A 19323-nucleotide genomic window follows, 5' to 3' on the forward strand; every position below is an offset into this window, starting at 1 on the left:
TTAATGTTTATTTGTTTTGTTTTATGCAAATATGTCATTGACAAAGCTAGATTCTAGTGATAAATGCACATCTTTCACCTATATCACCTACTCTTATATTGTGTATCATTAATCTCTTTTCAAACTCAGCATTCATTTTAAGTCATTCTGAGCTCCAGGGATTTTAAAAATGCAATTCATACCCACAATGATATGAATATTAAACATTATAGAGAGATTTATTTTCATATGAATTGTATTGATTGCTTCATTATCCTTGAGTTAACAGTTTTGAAAAATGATTATTTACAATCCTGCTACACATTAAGCAAGTTTATATTTTGCCATGGGTGATTTGTATAATGCCTTTGTAAAAGTGGATAATGCAGTTACTGCAGGTCATATATATTTATCAGTACTTTGTATTATGAGAAGTCTAAACCAAATGCATACTGTCACTTTTTATTGAAGTTTCAGTTATAGAATAATGAAAAGCATTAGTGTACTGTGCATCTTTTGAAAATACAGTTGTAAGTGAACTTTTAAAAACTATACATTGCAAATGAACTGCACTTGTAATTTACACATGAAATTCGTGTTAAGTGAATTCATATTCTTAGAAGTAATTTTCAATAAGCGACTGCTAAATTTGGCCAGAACCATTAACTGTAACTGATTTACAGAACTTACAGTACACTAAAATGTATTCAAATAGGGTGTTGCAGGGGAAGCAAGTCCAGTAGATGCTCTACATATATGGTTACAATTCATAATGAAATGTCTGTTAGTTCCCATATGTCCACAACCTTTTTTAAATTCAGTATTTTTTTAGTCTTTGAACTACTTTAGTTCAGTTGTCCTTCCCCAAACATTTCACATTTCAGCCACTGATGTACAGAAAAGTGTATTAACACATATACAGCTAGTTAAAACTTGTCTATACTCCATCCGTAACAGTTTCCCAATACTTTCACTGCGCAACCTTCTTGAAAACTTGGTATTTGAATTTTATGCCATTTTCCTCTTGGATTCCACTAGGCACACCAGGAAACCTGGAGAAAAAAGATATTTTGAGAGTCACAAAGAATGATCTTCATTAAAACTGAAGTTCACAGGTATTTCAAAGACCTTAGCTGACACTCATCATTTTTTTTTTTTGTAAGCTTTTTTTTGTAAGAATTTTTGTGAACATTAACGAAACCAAGTTCAGGCAAATAGTGGAAAACTCTTGCCCCGTGGGTTTAAAAAACAGGATTCAAAGTGAGCAATAATGCACACTGGAGGTCACTTTTTCAACCCAAGGGGAACAGTGAAAACTGCAGTCAATACTGTATCTGTTTTATAAAATATTTATTCAGAGAAATGTGTAGTGCTGTTTTGTTTATTGGGGGCTGGCATCAGAGGAAACTATTGACTGCTACATTACAGACCGTTTTTTTGGGCTGCAGCACAAACTATTTTGGTCATGTGACACTGCATTAGTCAATTGGGATGGCAGTTTCTATCTAATGGTTTAATATATATATATATATATATATATATATATATATATATATATATATATATAAAAATATATATATATATAAATAAATATATATATATATATATATATATATATATATATATATATATATATATATATATATAATCATTGCATGATCTATACTGGATACTAAAATGTTTTTATTCAATACTTTCCCCATTGTGTTACTGCTGGATACAAAAAAAAAATTTAAAACCCCCTTCGAACCAAAAGTGCAATTTTTGCAAAGGTCGGAATATGAGTACTGCTGAGCTGGCAAGCAAAATGGGAGCTTTCTTTAACCTAGTGTAGTGCCAGATGCCTGTTTTAAAATGAAAATACATATTTGCTATAACATGTGTTTCTTTCAAAACTGCACATTTGAGACCTGTGTAGCTAACGGAGCTGCAAAATGGGTAAGATTTATTGAATAACTGTTAGCTACAATTACTTTAAATGTTCAAAGAAACCAACCAAGCAACTCACTCATCAACTAGTTTGTAGACATTGTTGTTGAATTCTGGGAAGTAGGTGTCACATTCAAAGTCTGCCTGGACATCAGTAAGGTAAACCAGGTCACACCATGGATGCTGCAAAGCTTCCTGAATTAGAGAAGAAGCTTAACTTAAGAACATGACAGTTGGAAAGGTGGATCTGAACCAATAATCTAATAAGATATAAGTCTTAAAAAGAGGTAATCTCACCAAAATTAAAATATAAACAAAAACAATACATAACTTTTACAGAAACAGCTCTATATTATATTGTGTATATGAAAAATGAATGAAACTTGATTGAACTTGTTTTTACTGTACTTACTATGTATGGCTCAACACCACCAATTATCCAAATCGTTTCAATAACTTCACTGAGGGGATGTGTAGATCCCAGTTTAACTGAACCTTGTAGATCAGAGCAGAGATACTGAGCATGCTTTGGTACAGAGCTATATAAAAATAAAACAAACAGTAATATTCATTTCTAAATGTAATGCAGTCAATGTGGGGTAATGGGTACAATTCAGTCATATTACCTCTACAGTACATACTCATGTGCGGTCCAAAGAAAGTTTAAACACCTTCTTAAAGAAGTTTACTTTCCATCTTATGAGTTAGTTCTGGATGAATTACAGAAATGGAAGTTAAGGAAAGGCAAACTTATATTTGTCATTATACCTGAACCTTACTATCATGTCTAGTGTATACAATATCTGTCTGCAAAAAGATGTAACTACAAACAAAATAAAAGCTTTACTGTGTCAAATATTCAGAACTTCTTGCTTCATTAGAATCGGTTGTATCGGTTAGTAAATCACGTGCACAACTGAATATATTGTTCTGTATCTTTTATAGGAGAACGGATACTTGGCCATTGATAAATGCATTTATTGAAAAAAAAGATTTATATATATATATATATATATATATATATATATATATATATATATATATATATATATATATATATATATACACTACTGGTCAAAAGTTTTAGAACACCTCCATTTTTCCAGTTTTTATTGAAATTTACGCAGTTTAATGTCTCAATGTACTCTGAAATTAAAGCATAGAACAAATAAACAATTGGAGATAAAAAAGAAATCATGGAATCGTTTTGTTTAACAAAATTTAATCTAAATTTTTGACTCATCAAAGTAGCCACCTTTTGCAGATATAACAGCCGAACACACTTGTGGCATTCTTTCTACAATGGAAATCAAATATTGTTCGGAAAGTTCTTCCCAACACTGTTGCAGAAGTTCCCACAAATGTGTTGCACTTGTAGGTTGCTTTGCTTTCACTCTTCTGTCCAGTTCATCCCAAACCAGCTCGATGGGGTTTAAGTCTGGAGACTGTGCTGGCCATTCCATGATTTGAAGCCTACCGTCTTGTTCTTTTCTTCTAAGGTAGTTCTGACATAGCCTGGAGGTATGTTTTGGGTCATTATCTTGCTGTAGGATGAACCCCTGACCAACTAGGCGTATACCAGAGGGTATTGCATGGCGCTGCAAAATGCTGTGGTAGCAGTTTTGGTTCAGGGTGCCACTCACTCTGTGCAAGTCGCCGACTCTGGATCCAGCAAAAGAGCCCCAGACCATCACGCTTCCTCCTCAATGTTTGACAGTTGGTGTCACACACCGAGGAACCATCCTTTCGCCTACTCGACGGCGTACAAAAACCCTGCGTGATGAACCGAAGATTTCAAATTTTGATTAATCGGTCCATAAGACCTTCTTCCAGTCTTCAGTAGTCCACTGGCGGTGCTTCATGGCCCAGGCAAGCCTCTTTTTCTTATTTTGCCATCTTAGCAATGGCTTTCTTACTGCCACTCGACCTGTCAAACCTGCAGCTTGAAGTCTTCTCTTCACAGTTGAAACTGAGACTTGCTTACTTCGACCAGTGTTAAGCTGTGCTTGAAGCTGTTGTCTTGTGAGCCGCCTATCACGCAAGCTGTTGACTCTCAGAAACTTGTCTTCTGATTCTGTTGTGGCTTTGGGTCTGCCAGACCTCTTCCTGTCAGAGTTTCCTCCAGTTTCCAAGTGCCTTTTGATGGTGTAGGAAACTGTACTCACTGACACCTTGGCTATCTTTGCATTTTCTCTAAAGGAAAGACCTACACTTTTAAGGGTTATAATGGTCTGCCTGTCTTCCTTTGTTAATTGCCTTTTTCTCGCCATTATGAGAGCAATATAGTACTTCCTGCAGTACAATACTGTCCAAATAATGCTTAAGAGGGTGTAGTAACACAGTCTGTTCCAACACTGCTTTTATACAGACAGAGGGTTTGTAAGTAATCAACAAAAGTTGGGACACCTGTAGGAATTGTTAGCATCAACTTTCAAGGCTTAATTTACTTCCATTGCTGCAGAACAGCTGTAAGTTGTTAACCCATTACTAGTTCCCTGAAAAAGGCCTTTTTGTATAACTCTGAAATGTACATTATTTTTCAGTTTTTGGTAACCTAAACTTTTTTTGTTTTAACCTCTGGCAGTTTACCGCTTACCTTTGTACCATTTCAGGTTATTCACTGGACTTGAACTGCTTAAATTTCAATAAAAACTGGAAAAATGGGGGTGTTCTAAAACTTTTGACCGGTAGTGTATATATATATATATATACTGTATATAAGCACTGTTTTTTTGTATTCAGCCGATGAACGACTTGTAGTCCAAAACGTCCTAATAAATGATTTGTAATCAGTTATTCTACCTTTTTAAGTACCTGAAATATACTTTTCTTTTCTCTTATATATATATATATATATATATATATATATATATAGCTCAAAGAGCCAGCTGCCCAACGTTTCGATATGTTGTACATATCTTTCTCAAGGGAGCCTGTGTTTGAATCAAAACATTGGAGGTATTTATAGGTTTTTGACGGCATGGCAACTACTTGTTATTGTTTATATTATATAAGTCCATGATTTATTGTTACATGATGTAATGGTGTTCTATATATTGTGACATCATTTTTACTTCTATATTTAAATCTGTATTCATTCTAATTAACATTATTTTATATAAACTTATATTTATATTATCATGCAATGCTGGCTCTGGGGATCAGTCTTGATTTGGCCTCCCCAACGCATCAGCATGCACAACTTTTTAATGAATTTTGTTTATTTATTTATTTAAATGTTATATATTTATTGAAGTTAATTAGTTCATTCTTTTCTGTTGAGTCCCGCTGGCATAATCGTGTTCAGTCTATTTATCCATTTACTTTCTTTTATTCTTCTCTATGTCACATTGTCTAATTTTAGCTGTTCTACGACTACAAACTTTACATCGTTTATGTCATGTCCTTGACTGGTGAAGTGCTGTACTATTGGTTCATTCATTTTTTTTATTTCTAATTAATGAAAGGTGGTTCTGAATTATTTTATATAAAGTTGTTCCAGTCTCTCCAACATATTTTATTTCATCACATTTTTCACAGGCTATTCCATAAACAACATTGCTATTTTTACAGTAGGTATTAGTTTTTAGTGGATATGTGTTGTTCTTATGTGTAATTATATTTTTACTTTTGTCTATGTATTTACACACTTTACATGTACTAGTGCAAGTATTCGTAGAACCTATTTTGTCAATTATTCTTTTATATTTACTATGAACTAAAATATCACCTAAATTAGCTTCTCTTTTGAATGCTACAACTGGGGCCTTAATAATGCACACTGGAACTATTTTTACTTCCTTGGTGTCTAGTTGTTTTGCCATGTGTCTTTGGTTCCTTGTCCTTAAAGAACGTGTGATATGGGTGGAATCAACACAGTGTGTAGCTATATTTGGATTTAGATCTGCATTGTTTTAAAAGCATCAAATAATAAATAACAAATCATTTAAAAATGGTGTGTATAACATGCTTGAGTTAGATTTAATACACATCTCCTGTATGCAGAAAACTATGACTGCAGTATTAAGACAATACTAATGCTGTGTGTGTGTGTGTGTGAACAATTCTTTATTAAGTGTTGTGAAATCTTCTTTTGCTACCACTCACTTTGTTCTCTGTGGTGTTTAGCTACAAGCAGATACAACAAAAAATGTGCTGCTTATGCTTTGATAATAAAAGCACTTTCATAAAACTGTTCTAAGCTGTATGCTAATCTGGTGGTGGGAATGTTTAGCATTATTTGTTCTTTCATAGTTTTTAAAGGCGTTATAAATGCCTTGCTTATCATCTCAGGTTCCAAGTAGAGTCATCGGTGGTGCTAACAAGGCTTTAGTGTTGAAACCTGTCACTGGAACAAAGTCTTAATTTCAAGAATTGCGGTCACATTTTCCAAAATTTGCCAATCTAAGATCTTTCTAAGAACATGAGTTTTGCCTTACATATTCTAAGAATATGAGTTTTGCCTTACAGCTGTACTGTAACGCTGGTCATGCATAAGACTGCTGACTTTGTTCATGTCCACATGACTTGCCTCAGGGTCCGGCTCAGGATGACATGCATGGTGTTTGGGAGAGGGAGGAGGCTCTCGGGGAATGCCTCCCAACACTTTCTACCCCACACCAGCAGGTTCTTCATGCCTACGAGTGCAGATCATATTTTTTGTCATTTTTCAAAGGTCCCATACTTTGATTACCGTAATGTCAATTGAGTAATTCCTTTAATCCTGATTTATATAATAGTGTTATGGAGGTGATAATTTGCAATGATTGCTATTTAATGCATTTTTGTTCGGCAATTTTGTATCAGAATCGAAATCACAAAGTGCTGAATGCCTTTGTCTGTGTTGATGACTTTAAACAACCACTAAGCTTTATGGTATCGAGATATTTACCTGGGGTAGAAACAGACGAGATGGTGTCCAAAAAAAATGTAAACTCGCTCCTATAAAAAAAATTAAAAAATAATAATAATAATTTAGAAAATTCCATTACAATGGGTTGGGGTATACACCCTTAGTGACGTTATTTCCAGTAGTGAATTGTTTGTTTTCTGTAAGCATTCCTGTATATCCTCATACTTTTCATTTATCTAGTGTTGAAATAGTTCATAATGCATAAGAGATTCACTGAGATAGTCAGTCTTAGTAGTAAATACACACTTCAATTTGTCTGAAGTTTTAAAATGTAAACCCAATGCATTGAATTCCAATTGACAAAGAATAACAATATTTTTTTTTTTTGCAGAAACACGTCTACATTTTTGGTTTGGAATAAAAAAGATCAACACGAACCCCCACAAAACACACTAGAAATTCTACAATACAGGTATTTTTAAAAGTTGTTTTTAGTATTTACTGCACACTATATTAAGCTTGAACTGTGTAAGAGGTATGAAAGGCAAATTCACCTACATTGTTTTGTTTTTGAATAAGAGACTTAATTTAAATTCAGAACATCTGCTGGTGAAACATATGGCATGTTATGTTTTATCCCATGTGCCTAAAATAGTGCCTCTTGATATGCTGTTGGACAGCAACAGATTTTATTTATCAGTTTTCTTTACAGCTGTTGTTGTTTGTAACTAATTCTGTTAATATTTTTTCCCACGTTTTACCATTTATATTTCTAGCCGTCCATTTACTTAATTTGGCAGGTAGATGTGCAGGTAGGAGACTGATTGACAGGCCCCTGTGGAAATCTGTTTGCGACGGCAGGGAATTGGATATTATGTAAATCTATCTGGTTTTAAATTAACTTTATGAACAAATCTCCTTAATTAAAATACACTTAAAATAATATATTTTTAAAAAGTTTTGTAATAATAAGGAGGTTTCTAGAAATCCAGCACCAAACACGTGATGACATTGTTAAATATAACAATTGATTTTTAAATGATAATATAAAATGATAGTACACATAATGTTGGCCAGGATCTAAAAAATGATAATATCATTGGCAGAACATTTTATGTTGATCAACCATTGAAGAAAATCACACTACAGTGTATCTGCTAAAAGAAATAGGAATTACAGAATCTAACTTTTTAAATATTGATTAATGTATGGGCTTTTTTCTAGATGTTGGCATCTGACAGTTCAGTAGCTATCAAAGGAACTGAACTGTCCGATGGGTGTTTCAATCCACCTTGGTAACTAACATTGGGTGTTAGTTACCAAGGTGGATTGAAACGATTTCACATGAGACAGTCACTGAATAGTACTGTTTAATATTTAAACAGTTTTACATATGGCCAATGCAATACCTCTGTAAAGAATGTGCCATCTATAAGTTTTCCGACAGAGTTTATTTTGAAGTACAGTATTTAATCTTGAATGCTTGCACCACATGATCATAAAAATATCCATGATGTCTAGGGTGTTTTGCTGGGTTTTGAACATTACAACAATAATTACAGGGAAAAGGAGATTTGGTACTTACGGGAGGTTCCATGGCAGGTACCCATTTTTCCCGATACCCATGTTGTTACAAGCTGCAGCAATCAGCCTGATCGGTTTTGTGTGCGCGTTCTCTCCACAGTCACACATGTTGCTGAGCCAGGCTCCACTCTGCACAATAAGCTTTCAGAGAGAGGCTGAGCACTTTAATACCCACTGAATCACTACCCTTGTCCTGTAATGCTAAGAGATTATTGGGTGGTTGTTAGTAATCTCTAAAACATTTGGAATAATAGATATTTTCTGGTTGGAGATTTATTATCAGTGGTATACCACTACCATGTGTCTGTTACTAAGAATGATTCATTTGTTTACTGTGTACCACCACTGTAGAAGGCCACTCAAATGTTTGAAATGTTCTTCCATCCAGTTTTATTTACCAGAGATCAAGGTTCAGATTGATTTTGCAATTGGGATGAGTGCAGTGTGTTTTAAAAACATGGGTATAATTTACCGTATTGTCATTGTCATTGTATAGAATATCACCATCGCTGTATTTATGTAGATATGCATAACAAGGAAATACAAGGAGGCCTGGAATTTCTGGGCAAAATGTTTCTATGTTTCTAACCACTTTATATGTCATTTTTTTTACTCCATTTTCAGTTATAATTGGGTGCAGAAGTACATTTTGTTTGACCTTAAACATGTTTATAGATTAGGAAGCATATCAGATTATGGCAATGCTGTCATTGGAGGTATCGTTTTTTTCCTCTGCACAATATGAAACAAGATTATGTAACATCATAAGGTTTCCATTATGTTACATAATGCTAATGAATGAATAATGCATGCATAACAGGTGTTATGCAACTGAGAAAACAATATACTAAAGCAGTCTTATCGATTTGATTGTAGTATATTCTTTTTATTTTTAATTTTTTTAATTTTTTTTTTTTTTTAATAATTTAGTCGTTGCCAATTAGTTTTTATTATTTTCTCCCCAATTTGAAATGCCCAATTATTTTTTAGGCTCAGATCACCGCTACCACCCCTGCGCTGACTCGGGAGGGGCGAAGATGAACACACGCTGTCCTCCGAAGCGTGTGCCGTCAGCCGCCTGCTTCTTTACACACTGCGAACTCACCGTGCAGCCGCCTCAGAGCTACAGCGTCGGAGGACAACGTAGCTCTGGGCAGCTTACAGGCAAGCCCGCAGGCGCCCGGCCAGACTACAGGGGTCGCTGCTGCGCGGTGAGCCGAGGACACCCTGGCCGACCTAACCCTCCCTCCTGCCGGGCAACGCTCGGCCAATTGAGCGCCGCCCCCTGGGAGCTCCCGTCCACGGTCGGCTGTGGAATAGCCTGGACTCGAACCGGCGATGTCCAGGCTATAGAGCGCATCCTGCACTCTAGCGAGTGCTATTACTGGATGCGCCACTCGGGAGCCCCTATTCTTTTTATTTTTAACCGCAAACACGGTCAAAATGTATATTTTTGTTGTAGTTTTTTTCAGATGCATTCCGTTATACTTCATAAAGATAATTTTTACATTTTCTTTCCAGAATTTAAAGTCCTTTTATTTCATGTAGTATTTGATTTTCACATTTTTACAGTTATATGCTTCTGGATGATTATTTTACCCCCGATTTTCTCCCTAGTTTAAAATGCCCAATTATTTTTCCACTCACCGCTGCAATTACCCACACAACTCAGGAGAACCGAAGGTTCAGTGTACATCCTCTGATCCGGCGACCGAGCCAGTTTCCTCTTTCACACCCAGGAACTCCAGATCAGATGTCTGCGAGCTCTGCAGTTGTCCGCTTGAACTCACTAGGTGCCTGGCTGGTAGGGTACGCTGTAGCGCAACCCCTTTGCAACCCCATTTGTAGGGTTCCTTTTCTCATATCATGTGACGTTTTCTAATCTGCACATTTCAAGGACAGAGTCATATTGCAACGCAAATTGTTTAGTGTAATTTCCCCTACAGGTCGTTTGTTTATTTATTTATGCAAGTAAATGCAACTGGGAATTTGCAGCTGATTTCTTAACTAAAAGAAAATAAATCATTGGCCCTGAATATCCATCAGGGAGGGCTTTAGTGGCGGTGTTTTAACTTTCCGACTGTTTTTTGTGTTCCGAGCAAAAATCTAAAATGGCCAGGAAAGATGAGAACAATTGCAAAATCCCAATTCCGACAGTACAAGGTTATTCTCTGTCATATCAAGTGTTGGCCATTGTGACACTGAAGCTATTACACTTTATTGGGACTCCTCGCGAGAAATAAAAATATTCCAAAAGTGGCTGTCCCAATTAAACTAGAGGCATTTGAGATGACCTTAGTCACACTTTTTTGTTTCTAAAAATGAAAAGAAAAAGAATGAAAATCATATCTTATCATAAGTCGAGGCACCTGCGAGGTTGACACCAACTTTCCTTGCAACAGCAGCCTGACAAACCACAGGAGACTCCAACTCCTTCAAGATTTCAGCGTGGTTTACACTCTGAAAAGCGAGCTCTGTTCATCCTTTGAAAATACTGTATCCCAATTAAATGAAGTGACGTCCCAATTAAGCTACATAAATAGCATTGGAAAGAACCGTCTCCCAGAGTTGGATCCCATTTAAGCAGAAATCTTGATTATCAGTATCCCGATTAGGAGGCGCTGACTGTAATAGTAATTTTAAAAAATTGACATTTACTGCATGGAATCAACTGAAATATCCTCACTGCCTACACAAATCATTTCTACAATAGGGCTCAATATTAAAGCACCTGTATCAATGTAATAAAGATTCATGCAACTATTACCATGCTGTAAGATGACACTTTGTGTTTGTTGCGTGTTTCCTTGTGTGTATCACAAAACGTTGCTTCCTCGTCCATAGCCTTTGAACAATAGTCGACGTATTAGAAACAATGAAGGAAAGAATATAGAATACAGAAAGAATACAGAATACAGGAGGCTGTGTGGTCCAGTGGTTAAAGAAAATGGCTTGTAACCAGGAGGTCCCCGGTTCAAATCCCACCTCAGCCACTGACTCATTGTGTGACCCTGAGCAAGTCACTTAACCTCCTTGTGCTCTGTCTTTCGGGTGAGACGTAATTGTAAGTGACTTTGCAGCTGATGCATAGTTCACACACCCTAGTCTCTGTAAGTCGCCTTGGATAAAGACGTCTGCTAAATAAACAAACAATAATAATAGAATATTCTTTCAAAATGAGTTACTAACAAAAAACACAATAATAATCATAAACAGCTGTAACCAAGTATGTGTTGTCTCACTTCTGCAGGAAGCTTGTCAAGTCTTACAATGCCATCTTGTGGTTAATGGTAGTAATTCAGAGTGATGCAATCCGGTTGCTTTTCAGAGGACTTTAACACCCATACTAACCCTTTTGAAATCCTCAGACTCTCTTTATTCATAGCTTCTGAGGGCTATACTAAGAAGCCTGCAATAAGCCACTATAGCTCCGCCTTTATTAACCCTCCATTCCTTGTACCAAATACAAAACTGGCTTTTGAGGCTGGATTGTAAACGCAATATGCTACAGAGGGTGGACTATATGGTACACCAATGGGTATTATAATATAATTTTCTACTGCACCCCCTTGCTGTGGTTCAATGAAAGTTCTATGTTTGTTTCTACCTTGCTGCTATATTCCTGCATTTCCTTTCCTAACTCTTACTGGAGTACCTACAAATTAAAAAGTAAATAAAAAATTAGAAACAAAGTTGACAATGAGATGAACTAGTTATCTCTATATATATTAATATTCAACATTGTTTTAATCCAATATCCTTTTGCTTCTTTGTTACCCCCGTGCATGCCCTTTCCTGGTAAGAATCCCATCATCCCACCATTCCCATTGCCACTGGGGTGGGAAGGCACTGAAGCAAGAAGACCTGCACAAAAAAGCCAGAAATGTATGTAAAACTATATATATATATATATATATATATATATATATGAATTTCAGAAAAATAATCCTTATCCTGTTTTGTACATACATTTATATTACACAAAACTATTAATGAACTGATTTTCAAGCTTTCTCCTTCACGTTTCCAATTCCATTTTACGGTCTCTGTATGCCAGTAAAAAATTCCAATTGTTTTTTAAAAACACTCAATGTGGAAGTTAATTGCCATTAATTGGTACTCAATTAGAAACGTGACGGAAGGGCAGCTTTTCTTGTTTTCAACTCATTAATAAATAGGTGTGTTTTAATTTATTTAATACCTGCCAACATATTCTTCTTTCAAGGTAATCCTGTTGGACTTGTGAGGAGGGAGTTTGCATTCATTCAAGGTCTTTCAAAGTTAGCCACCCATGCCTGAATAACAGTTAAAATACAAGATAAGGGGAAAAAAAAATCTTTTTGACTTTGTATGCAAACAAAAATACATTGACTAAAAAAATGTTAATCCTAAAATCCTTTTTAGTCTATGGTGTGCATGAATGAGAGTAAACAACAACAATAAAAAAGCGTGAATGAATAGCTCTGAATGCAAACCACCTAAAACTTTAAACACTAACAATTCTGGGACAGTGCTCTCCCTTCAGATCCAATATTGGTCTCTTACCTTTCTCTCTGTAAGTGCTTCTGTTTCTCCACCTGGCCAAAGAGCTGAGGGTAGACCTTCTGTGTCAAAACCTACAAGAATACAAATGATTAGATCTTGTGTGTGGCTAGTTAAACTATATTATAGACCCTGATGTTGATGTGATAGGCAGTCTGAAATATCTGTGTACAATTATATTATATTAGCTATATCACATTATATAGCAGGCTCATTTACAACCTTTTATAACTTGCATGATGTACTGTATGATAATTATGGTTAGCAAGATTTTTTTTTGACCACTATCATACCATGCAAACGTTATACCGACCCATCCTTAATTTGTAGTACTTTCCTACTTAATTAACATACCTTAAAAAGCCTTGGAAAGATGTCAGCTGGCTGCCCATGGATCACAAACAGGTGTGAATTTAACTTCCGAAGACTGGCATCAAGGTCCTCAAGACACTGAAGTAGAAACCTTTATAATGAAAAAAGGATGAGACAGCATAGGTTCAAATGTTCAATTCCATTTCAAACTCGCAGGTTTTAAACGCCATCTGAACAAATATACGGTAGGTTGGAACTTCATTCTGTAGGTGGAACTAAATTGTTTGACAAGAATTCCAAGCACACGATGAGAATATACTGTATAACTCTAGTACAGATTTAAAAAATGTTAACCTGAAATTTAGCTTTGCTAGGCTCTGAATATTTGTTTCCTGTACCACATATTACAAGAGGAGTGCAATCTCAATAGTGCAGCAACCTAAAGTCAGAGGTGAATGTCAAGTTCACCAACACATTTAGCCTGCAGGGTTTATATACAGTAACTGTGAATCGGTGATCTCAAACCATTTCTGAGATAGGAGGCTTTAACAGTGGCAGTAAAATTGACCTAAGATTGAACTTAACTTAGAGAATCACACAATTCAAATATGTATGAATCCAATATCTTGAAGCATTATGTCTGTCATCCAGAAATTAAAAATAAATAAAAAAACACAACACATATATGGCAGTCATCTTAGGTAAAAGTAAAGGGTACTGAAAATATGAAGTCGTCATTTTAAATGGTTTACAGAAACATGTAAGGTACCGTGTATGTCTAATAGTCCCAAATTCTGGGCCGTTTTCAAATGATGTCCCAAATTCTGGGCCGTTTTCAGATGATGTCCCAAATTCTGGGCCATTTTCAAATGACGTCCCAAATTCTGGGCCGTTTTCAGATGACGTCCCAAATTCTGGGCCGCTCTGCATTTCCGAATTCAGCCCAGTTTTTGTAATCTTCTGCTGTTACAGATGACAGCCGAGTTTGTAGGTCATGCTCTGTTTTCCATAAAAATGTACACGAGAACTGGATCATTAATTATTTTAAGAGTAACCATTACTACATGAATCAAAATGAATGTATTTGTTTTACTCTCTCCAGAAAACATTATTTTTATGAAGAAACAGAAATCAAATTTTAAATGTTTTTTAAAAAACTACTATTTCTTTATTACAATGAAGAAACTACATTGCACTGAAATAGACACATGAAAATTCATTAAAGCAGGCGTTTTCCTTTATTAAAAGTTAATATTAAAACACATTTTTGAGAAGGAACTGGTATTCCAAAAAAAGGACATTGCATGTGCTTATGTAATGTCCATCAATATATAGTCACAAGTAGGTAGTTCAACATATTATATTCACCTATCACGTGTAAAAAAAAATAAAAAATACAATAAAGGCCTATATCAGCTCTTTCACGTATGGGTTTTAAGAGACCAGTGCCCTTCAACAACTTAACATAAATATTATTGTATTGTATTGTGTTGAATGCCACAGGTTAAATGTATCAACCTGTGCCAGCTGATAACTGTCTAGATTGATACTGTGTTGCAGTACATACTTCTAATAGTCCACAGATGGAAATGCCTGACTTTATAAACAGCCTGACATTATAAATAGGCTTGGTAGTTTTTGATGTTTATTCCTACCAAAACTACCTTCAAATGTCACTTTAAAAAAAGAATCAAATCGATTAATAGCAAGATTGACTTAATGAGCCTTTCTTTTCACTCCATGATAAACAAAAAGGCGCTAATTGACTAGTTTGTCACTCTTGCAGGTTCATTGCTCCATATCACCAGATTTACATTGCGTCCTTTTTAATTCAAACAGGTAATGAATCCCCCCTATTGTTTCTTGCTAATTCTGTATTAGTTATGTGCTTCTCCAGGCAGAATTTTGTGAAACAAGCGGTGTGTAGTGTATTAACTACATATTCCTTACAGTGAGTGTAAAGCGATCCATTTTGTTCAAAAAAATGTATAGCTAGAAACATGTTTTAGCTCATTTCATCATCGTCACATAGCCATGATGTAATTAAGAAATGGAGATGGTTTAACAATGTTAATTACAGCTTTAAAGGCAGGTAGAGAGTAGCAAGCCTAATTATAAACAACCTTGCTTGCATTTTGTGTTCACCCACTGATGAGTTTGAGATAAGCATGTGCTAAATAAAAATAAAATAAATAAAAAAACAACAAGAAACGTCCTGTGCTCTACCACCATCCCAAAGTGATGTAAATCTGGTGACATGGTGCAATTAACCTGTTAGAGTGCCGAACTAGTCAAAATAGCGCATCGCCCTTTTGTGCTGTGCATCATTTGCTGGAGAGAAAAGAAAGGCTCATTAAGTCAATCTTGCTATTATTAAATAAATATGATTTTTTTTAAAATGACATTTGAAGGCAAGTTTTGTTAGGAATATACGTCAAAAACTACCAAGCCTATTTATAATGTCGAGCTGTTTAGAATGTCAGGCATTTCCATCTGTGGACTATTAGAAGTATGTACTACAACACAGTATCAATCTAGACAGTTATCAGCTGGCACAGATTGATACATTTAACATGTGGCATTCAATACCAGGACTGTCTATGGGTTGTTAGAAGTATCAATCTAGGCATTACATAGGTTAGGGGTATTCAATCCTGGTCCTGGAGGGCCAGTGTCCCTCCTGGTTTTTGTTCCAACTGTGCCCTAAATTACTTAATTAGAACAATAATTGGTAATAATTGAATCTGAAAACCAGAGCGGACCAGAATTTGGGACGTTATCTGAAACCAAATCAGCCCAAAATTTGGGACATTATCTGAAAACCAAATCAGCCTAGAATTTGGGACGTTATCTGAAAAGCAGTGGCCCAGAATTTGGGATGTTGAGAACAGGGTCAGTCTATATGTAAAACTGTGATTACATTAGAGATAAAAGAATGTATCCTGTAACAAAACTGTAATAGTGGGCAGGATATATATTTGCAATTAAAATGCATCTCTCAAATGATTATAGATATATGCTATTTGAAAGAAAAAAATACATCACCACAGAAAGCTAAGTCTTATATTTTCTCTCTCTCTCTCTCTCTCTCTCTCTCTCTCTCTCTCTCTCTCTCCTAAATTACTTAATTGGACCAATCAAGTGCATATTAGAAGGTTAATTGGTCCAATTAAGTAATTAGGGTACAGTTGGAACAAAAACCAGGAGGGACACCAGCCCTCCAGGACCAGGATTGGAGACCCCTGGTCTAGACAGATCATTTTTTTCTGAAATGTTGCAGATCAAAATGTAACACTTTTAGAGCAAGGCCCTTGTACTAAAGAATGTAAAGAAGCAACTGGTTTGACAGCTGGACAGGTGATCACCTGCTGATCTTCAACCCTCTGTGGTTTGCATCAGTGAGGCAAGCTGAAATTGGGCATTTCAAATTCGGTAGAGAAAAACTGAGGCGTAACTGATACACTAATCCATTATCACCATGCCTTTTGTACAAGGATAAATCATTTCCTAATAGCCCTGGATATACAAAAGACACACTTTAGTTTTTCTGTCTAAATCTGTCTTTCTGTTTTAATACAAAATCACTGATAAAACACTCTGTAGGAAGTAAACACAGCACTTGAGTTCAAATGTAGACCAAGAGCATTCTATACAGACCTTCACAAACAAAAGTATTTCTTTAAGCTGCTATTCAAACTCTTACATTTTGGAGTGCTCAGTGTATTCTGAAACATGACACATGACCAAATCCAATTCCAGCTCAAGGCCAATGCAGAAACTAAAAGAGTCCAAAAACATGTTGGGAAGAAGATCCCGTGGTGTTCATTTTAGGTCATGGCCTACTTTCAGCTGTAACACTTTAACTTCTATTTTTTATTTATTTATTTTTATTTATAGTTTTTTTAAGTTTCATAGATTTAGTAATAAACCAATTGTTCAAATGGTAGATAGACCAAAGGAGCAAGTCTTCTAAGCTGTGCTGCAATAAAACGTTACAAAGAATGTCTTCATACTACAGTAACTGTGTTGCCATTGACCCGTGAAAAATACCCACTTTCACACCATCATAATTAGAACTTTGTGTCACTTTGGTACAAGGTTGTACAAGGTATTACTTTTTTTATGATATACTTGAATATATGTCTTTGCTCAATATTTCACTATTGATAATCCACTAATTTGGTTTATCCACTATAAATTGTAAAAGCCCTATATGTTTCTATATTTCATGACATTTCACTATTACAGCCTTACCCATAAGCAACAAAGATGTCATTGATTTGTTTTCTTACCTCCATCGGTTGATCCCGACGTTGGATCATCCTGCAAACCAGGGATCGAGGATATAAACACACCGAATGCTATCAGCACCTTGGATAGATTCTCGTAATGAAGGATTTGCGTGGAGCCTCAAGCCCTTTCTGAACCAGTGAACTGTATTCACCACCATTACTTACTAGTATTAACACTCGAGGCTCGAGCTCGTGTAACTGTGACAAAACTGGCAATTGTGTTTGTTATAGGCTACACTTTAGAAACGATGAAAATTGTGTTTATACATGTGTACAACGTTTAGGCTCCACATTATTTACCCGAAATACATCCTGGCTTTTTAATATAAAAAATGTCTAAGTTATATATGTTTTTCACTATTCTGATCTACTGTCAAACAACAGAACACGACTTTATGAAATCCTTTTTTGTTAGCCCTGTTCTGATAAATCCTTGTCCATGGTATTGTAAAAACCAGAAAATACAAGCACATGCATTTGTACATAAGTCTTCCACCAATTCAGCTTTGGGTTACGTATTGTGCAGGTTTTAGGACCTGGAAATCCCTTACTTAATATAACGCGCCTGCTTACACAATCGAACACGATTATTAATAATGAATTATGGATCAAACAAATTAAAATGGAGTATGTTTTTTTTTTCAAAAGCAAATAAATAATGCTCAATACAAAATTACACTCGTTACTTTTACAGTTTCCCAACCAAACCAACAACATGGCTCAATTATAAATGTAGACCGTTCAGATTTATTTTGTATCCTTCTGTAGTCCTTCTTCCTCAAATAACACAAATTAATCTATTTTAATCACTAACTACACTTCGCTCTTTTCTCCTTTTGAATCGACACTGACCGTCTCATACCAACGCAGGAAACAACAAGAGAACTGATTGGCTCTTTTTTCTCGATTCCTTTGAAGACCATTCAGTCACGTTTTTGACTGCTGAAGAGTTCATTCTAAATACTGAAAATACAGTTTTATACATGAGTATCATTTGTTTTTGTCCTCCCAAGTTAGTTTTACTGTTACCGACACCTTTAAACTTTATTAATTGCATAGGGAGTTGCGATTTTATAACTGCATTAATATTTTCATTTGAGGGTTTGTGAAACGTTTTGAGTGCCATTCCCACATCTTCCCATTTGTATGGTCGTTGCTGTGATTGGTTAATACTAAAATACCCGGATAAGCACACGCAGTCGGCAAAAGGAAACCACTATCTTGACATGTGCAGGTTGGAAATAAACAACGTTAGGTAACGGTTTTGTCACTTTTACAGAACCAGCTAATCAAGAAGATGTTTTCCTGTTATTATTGTTGTTTTCTTCTTTTAGATTTAACAGTTTTTCCAATGTGTAATAGCTGTGGTTTCCCATTAGTTAACAATCTAAAATGATTGGAAAACATTATAAATAAATACATTTACATCTATAAGCCTATACTATGGTTTTACACATTTTTTATAGTTGAATAAATATAGAAAATTGTTACATTTACTCAACCAAACTGTGTCCTTGTGTTTGTTTTTCTGTGCTTTTTGCGAATTTTGCCATGACGGGTTTTATAAGGGGAGGGGTGAGCGTTCTACTAGTAATTATAGTAATAATATATAGTATTTTAAAAAGTTACAAACACGTTTAAATGTAAATTGTACAGACTATTTTGTTAATGTTTTTATTTTTTATTGTACCTATTGCATGCTCTTGTTTGAAGACAAAAGTGTCGCTTTGTGGTTGTATTAAAAATGTCTGTTGCAGTTTGGAAAGTTTTCCACTGAGTGGGGCTATAAACCTGAGTTAACAATACTGTAACTTTTAAATCACCAGATACCAT

At 35.4% G+C, this 19323-nt stretch overlaps 1 protein-coding gene across 2 annotated transcripts; it reads right to left on the bottom strand.

The window, feature by feature from the left end:
• Positions 1-427: 427 nt before the first annotated feature.
• zgc:153031 lies at positions 428-18659 on the bottom strand. Of its 2 annotated transcripts, XM_059027062.1 has the most exons (11): positions 17491-18659; positions 13241-13349; positions 12890-12960; positions 12546-12639; positions 9992-12208; positions 8346-8485; positions 6800-6849; positions 6440-6545; positions 2321-2447; positions 1988-2103; positions 428-1031 (listed from the first exon to the last, which is right to left on the bottom strand). In XM_059027062.1, the coding sequence occupies exons 6-11, from the start codon at positions 8450-8452 to the stop codon at positions 950-952; spliced, it is 588 nt and encodes a 195-aa protein (XP_058883045.1). In that variant the 5' UTR covers positions 8453-8485; positions 9992-12208; positions 12546-12639; positions 12890-12960; positions 13241-13349; positions 17491-18659; the 3' UTR covers positions 428-949. The 2 variants fall into 2 exon arrangements, with proteins under 2 accessions (XP_058883045.1, XP_058883044.1); XM_059027061.1 differs by having other exon boundaries at positions 8346-12208.
• Positions 18660-19323: the final 664 nt, after the last annotated feature.

The sequence above is a fragment of the Acipenser ruthenus genome, chromosome 7, assembly GCF_902713425.1.
Source record: "Acipenser ruthenus chromosome 7, fAciRut3.2 maternal haplotype, whole genome shotgun sequence".
NCBI classification, from domain to species: domain Eukaryota; kingdom Metazoa; phylum Chordata; class Actinopteri; order Acipenseriformes; family Acipenseridae; genus Acipenser; species Acipenser ruthenus.

What these genes read in the sequence shown, in the direction of transcription:
- zgc:153031 (XM_059027062.1), bottom strand. Translation starts at nt 8,452, where the DNA reads ATGTGTGACTGTGGAGAGAACGCGCACACAAAACCGATCAGGCTGATT. An exon ending in TACCTGCCATGGAACCTCCC is followed by an intron (nt 6,850 to 8,345) that starts GTAAGTACCAAA and finishes TTTTTTTTATAG; the next exon opens with GAGCGAGTTTACATTTTTTT. An exon ending in GTCTACAAACTAGTTGATGA is followed by an intron (nt 1,032 to 1,987) that starts GTGAGTTGCTTG and finishes TTTTTTCTCCAG; the next exon opens with GTTTCCTGGTGTGCCTAGTG.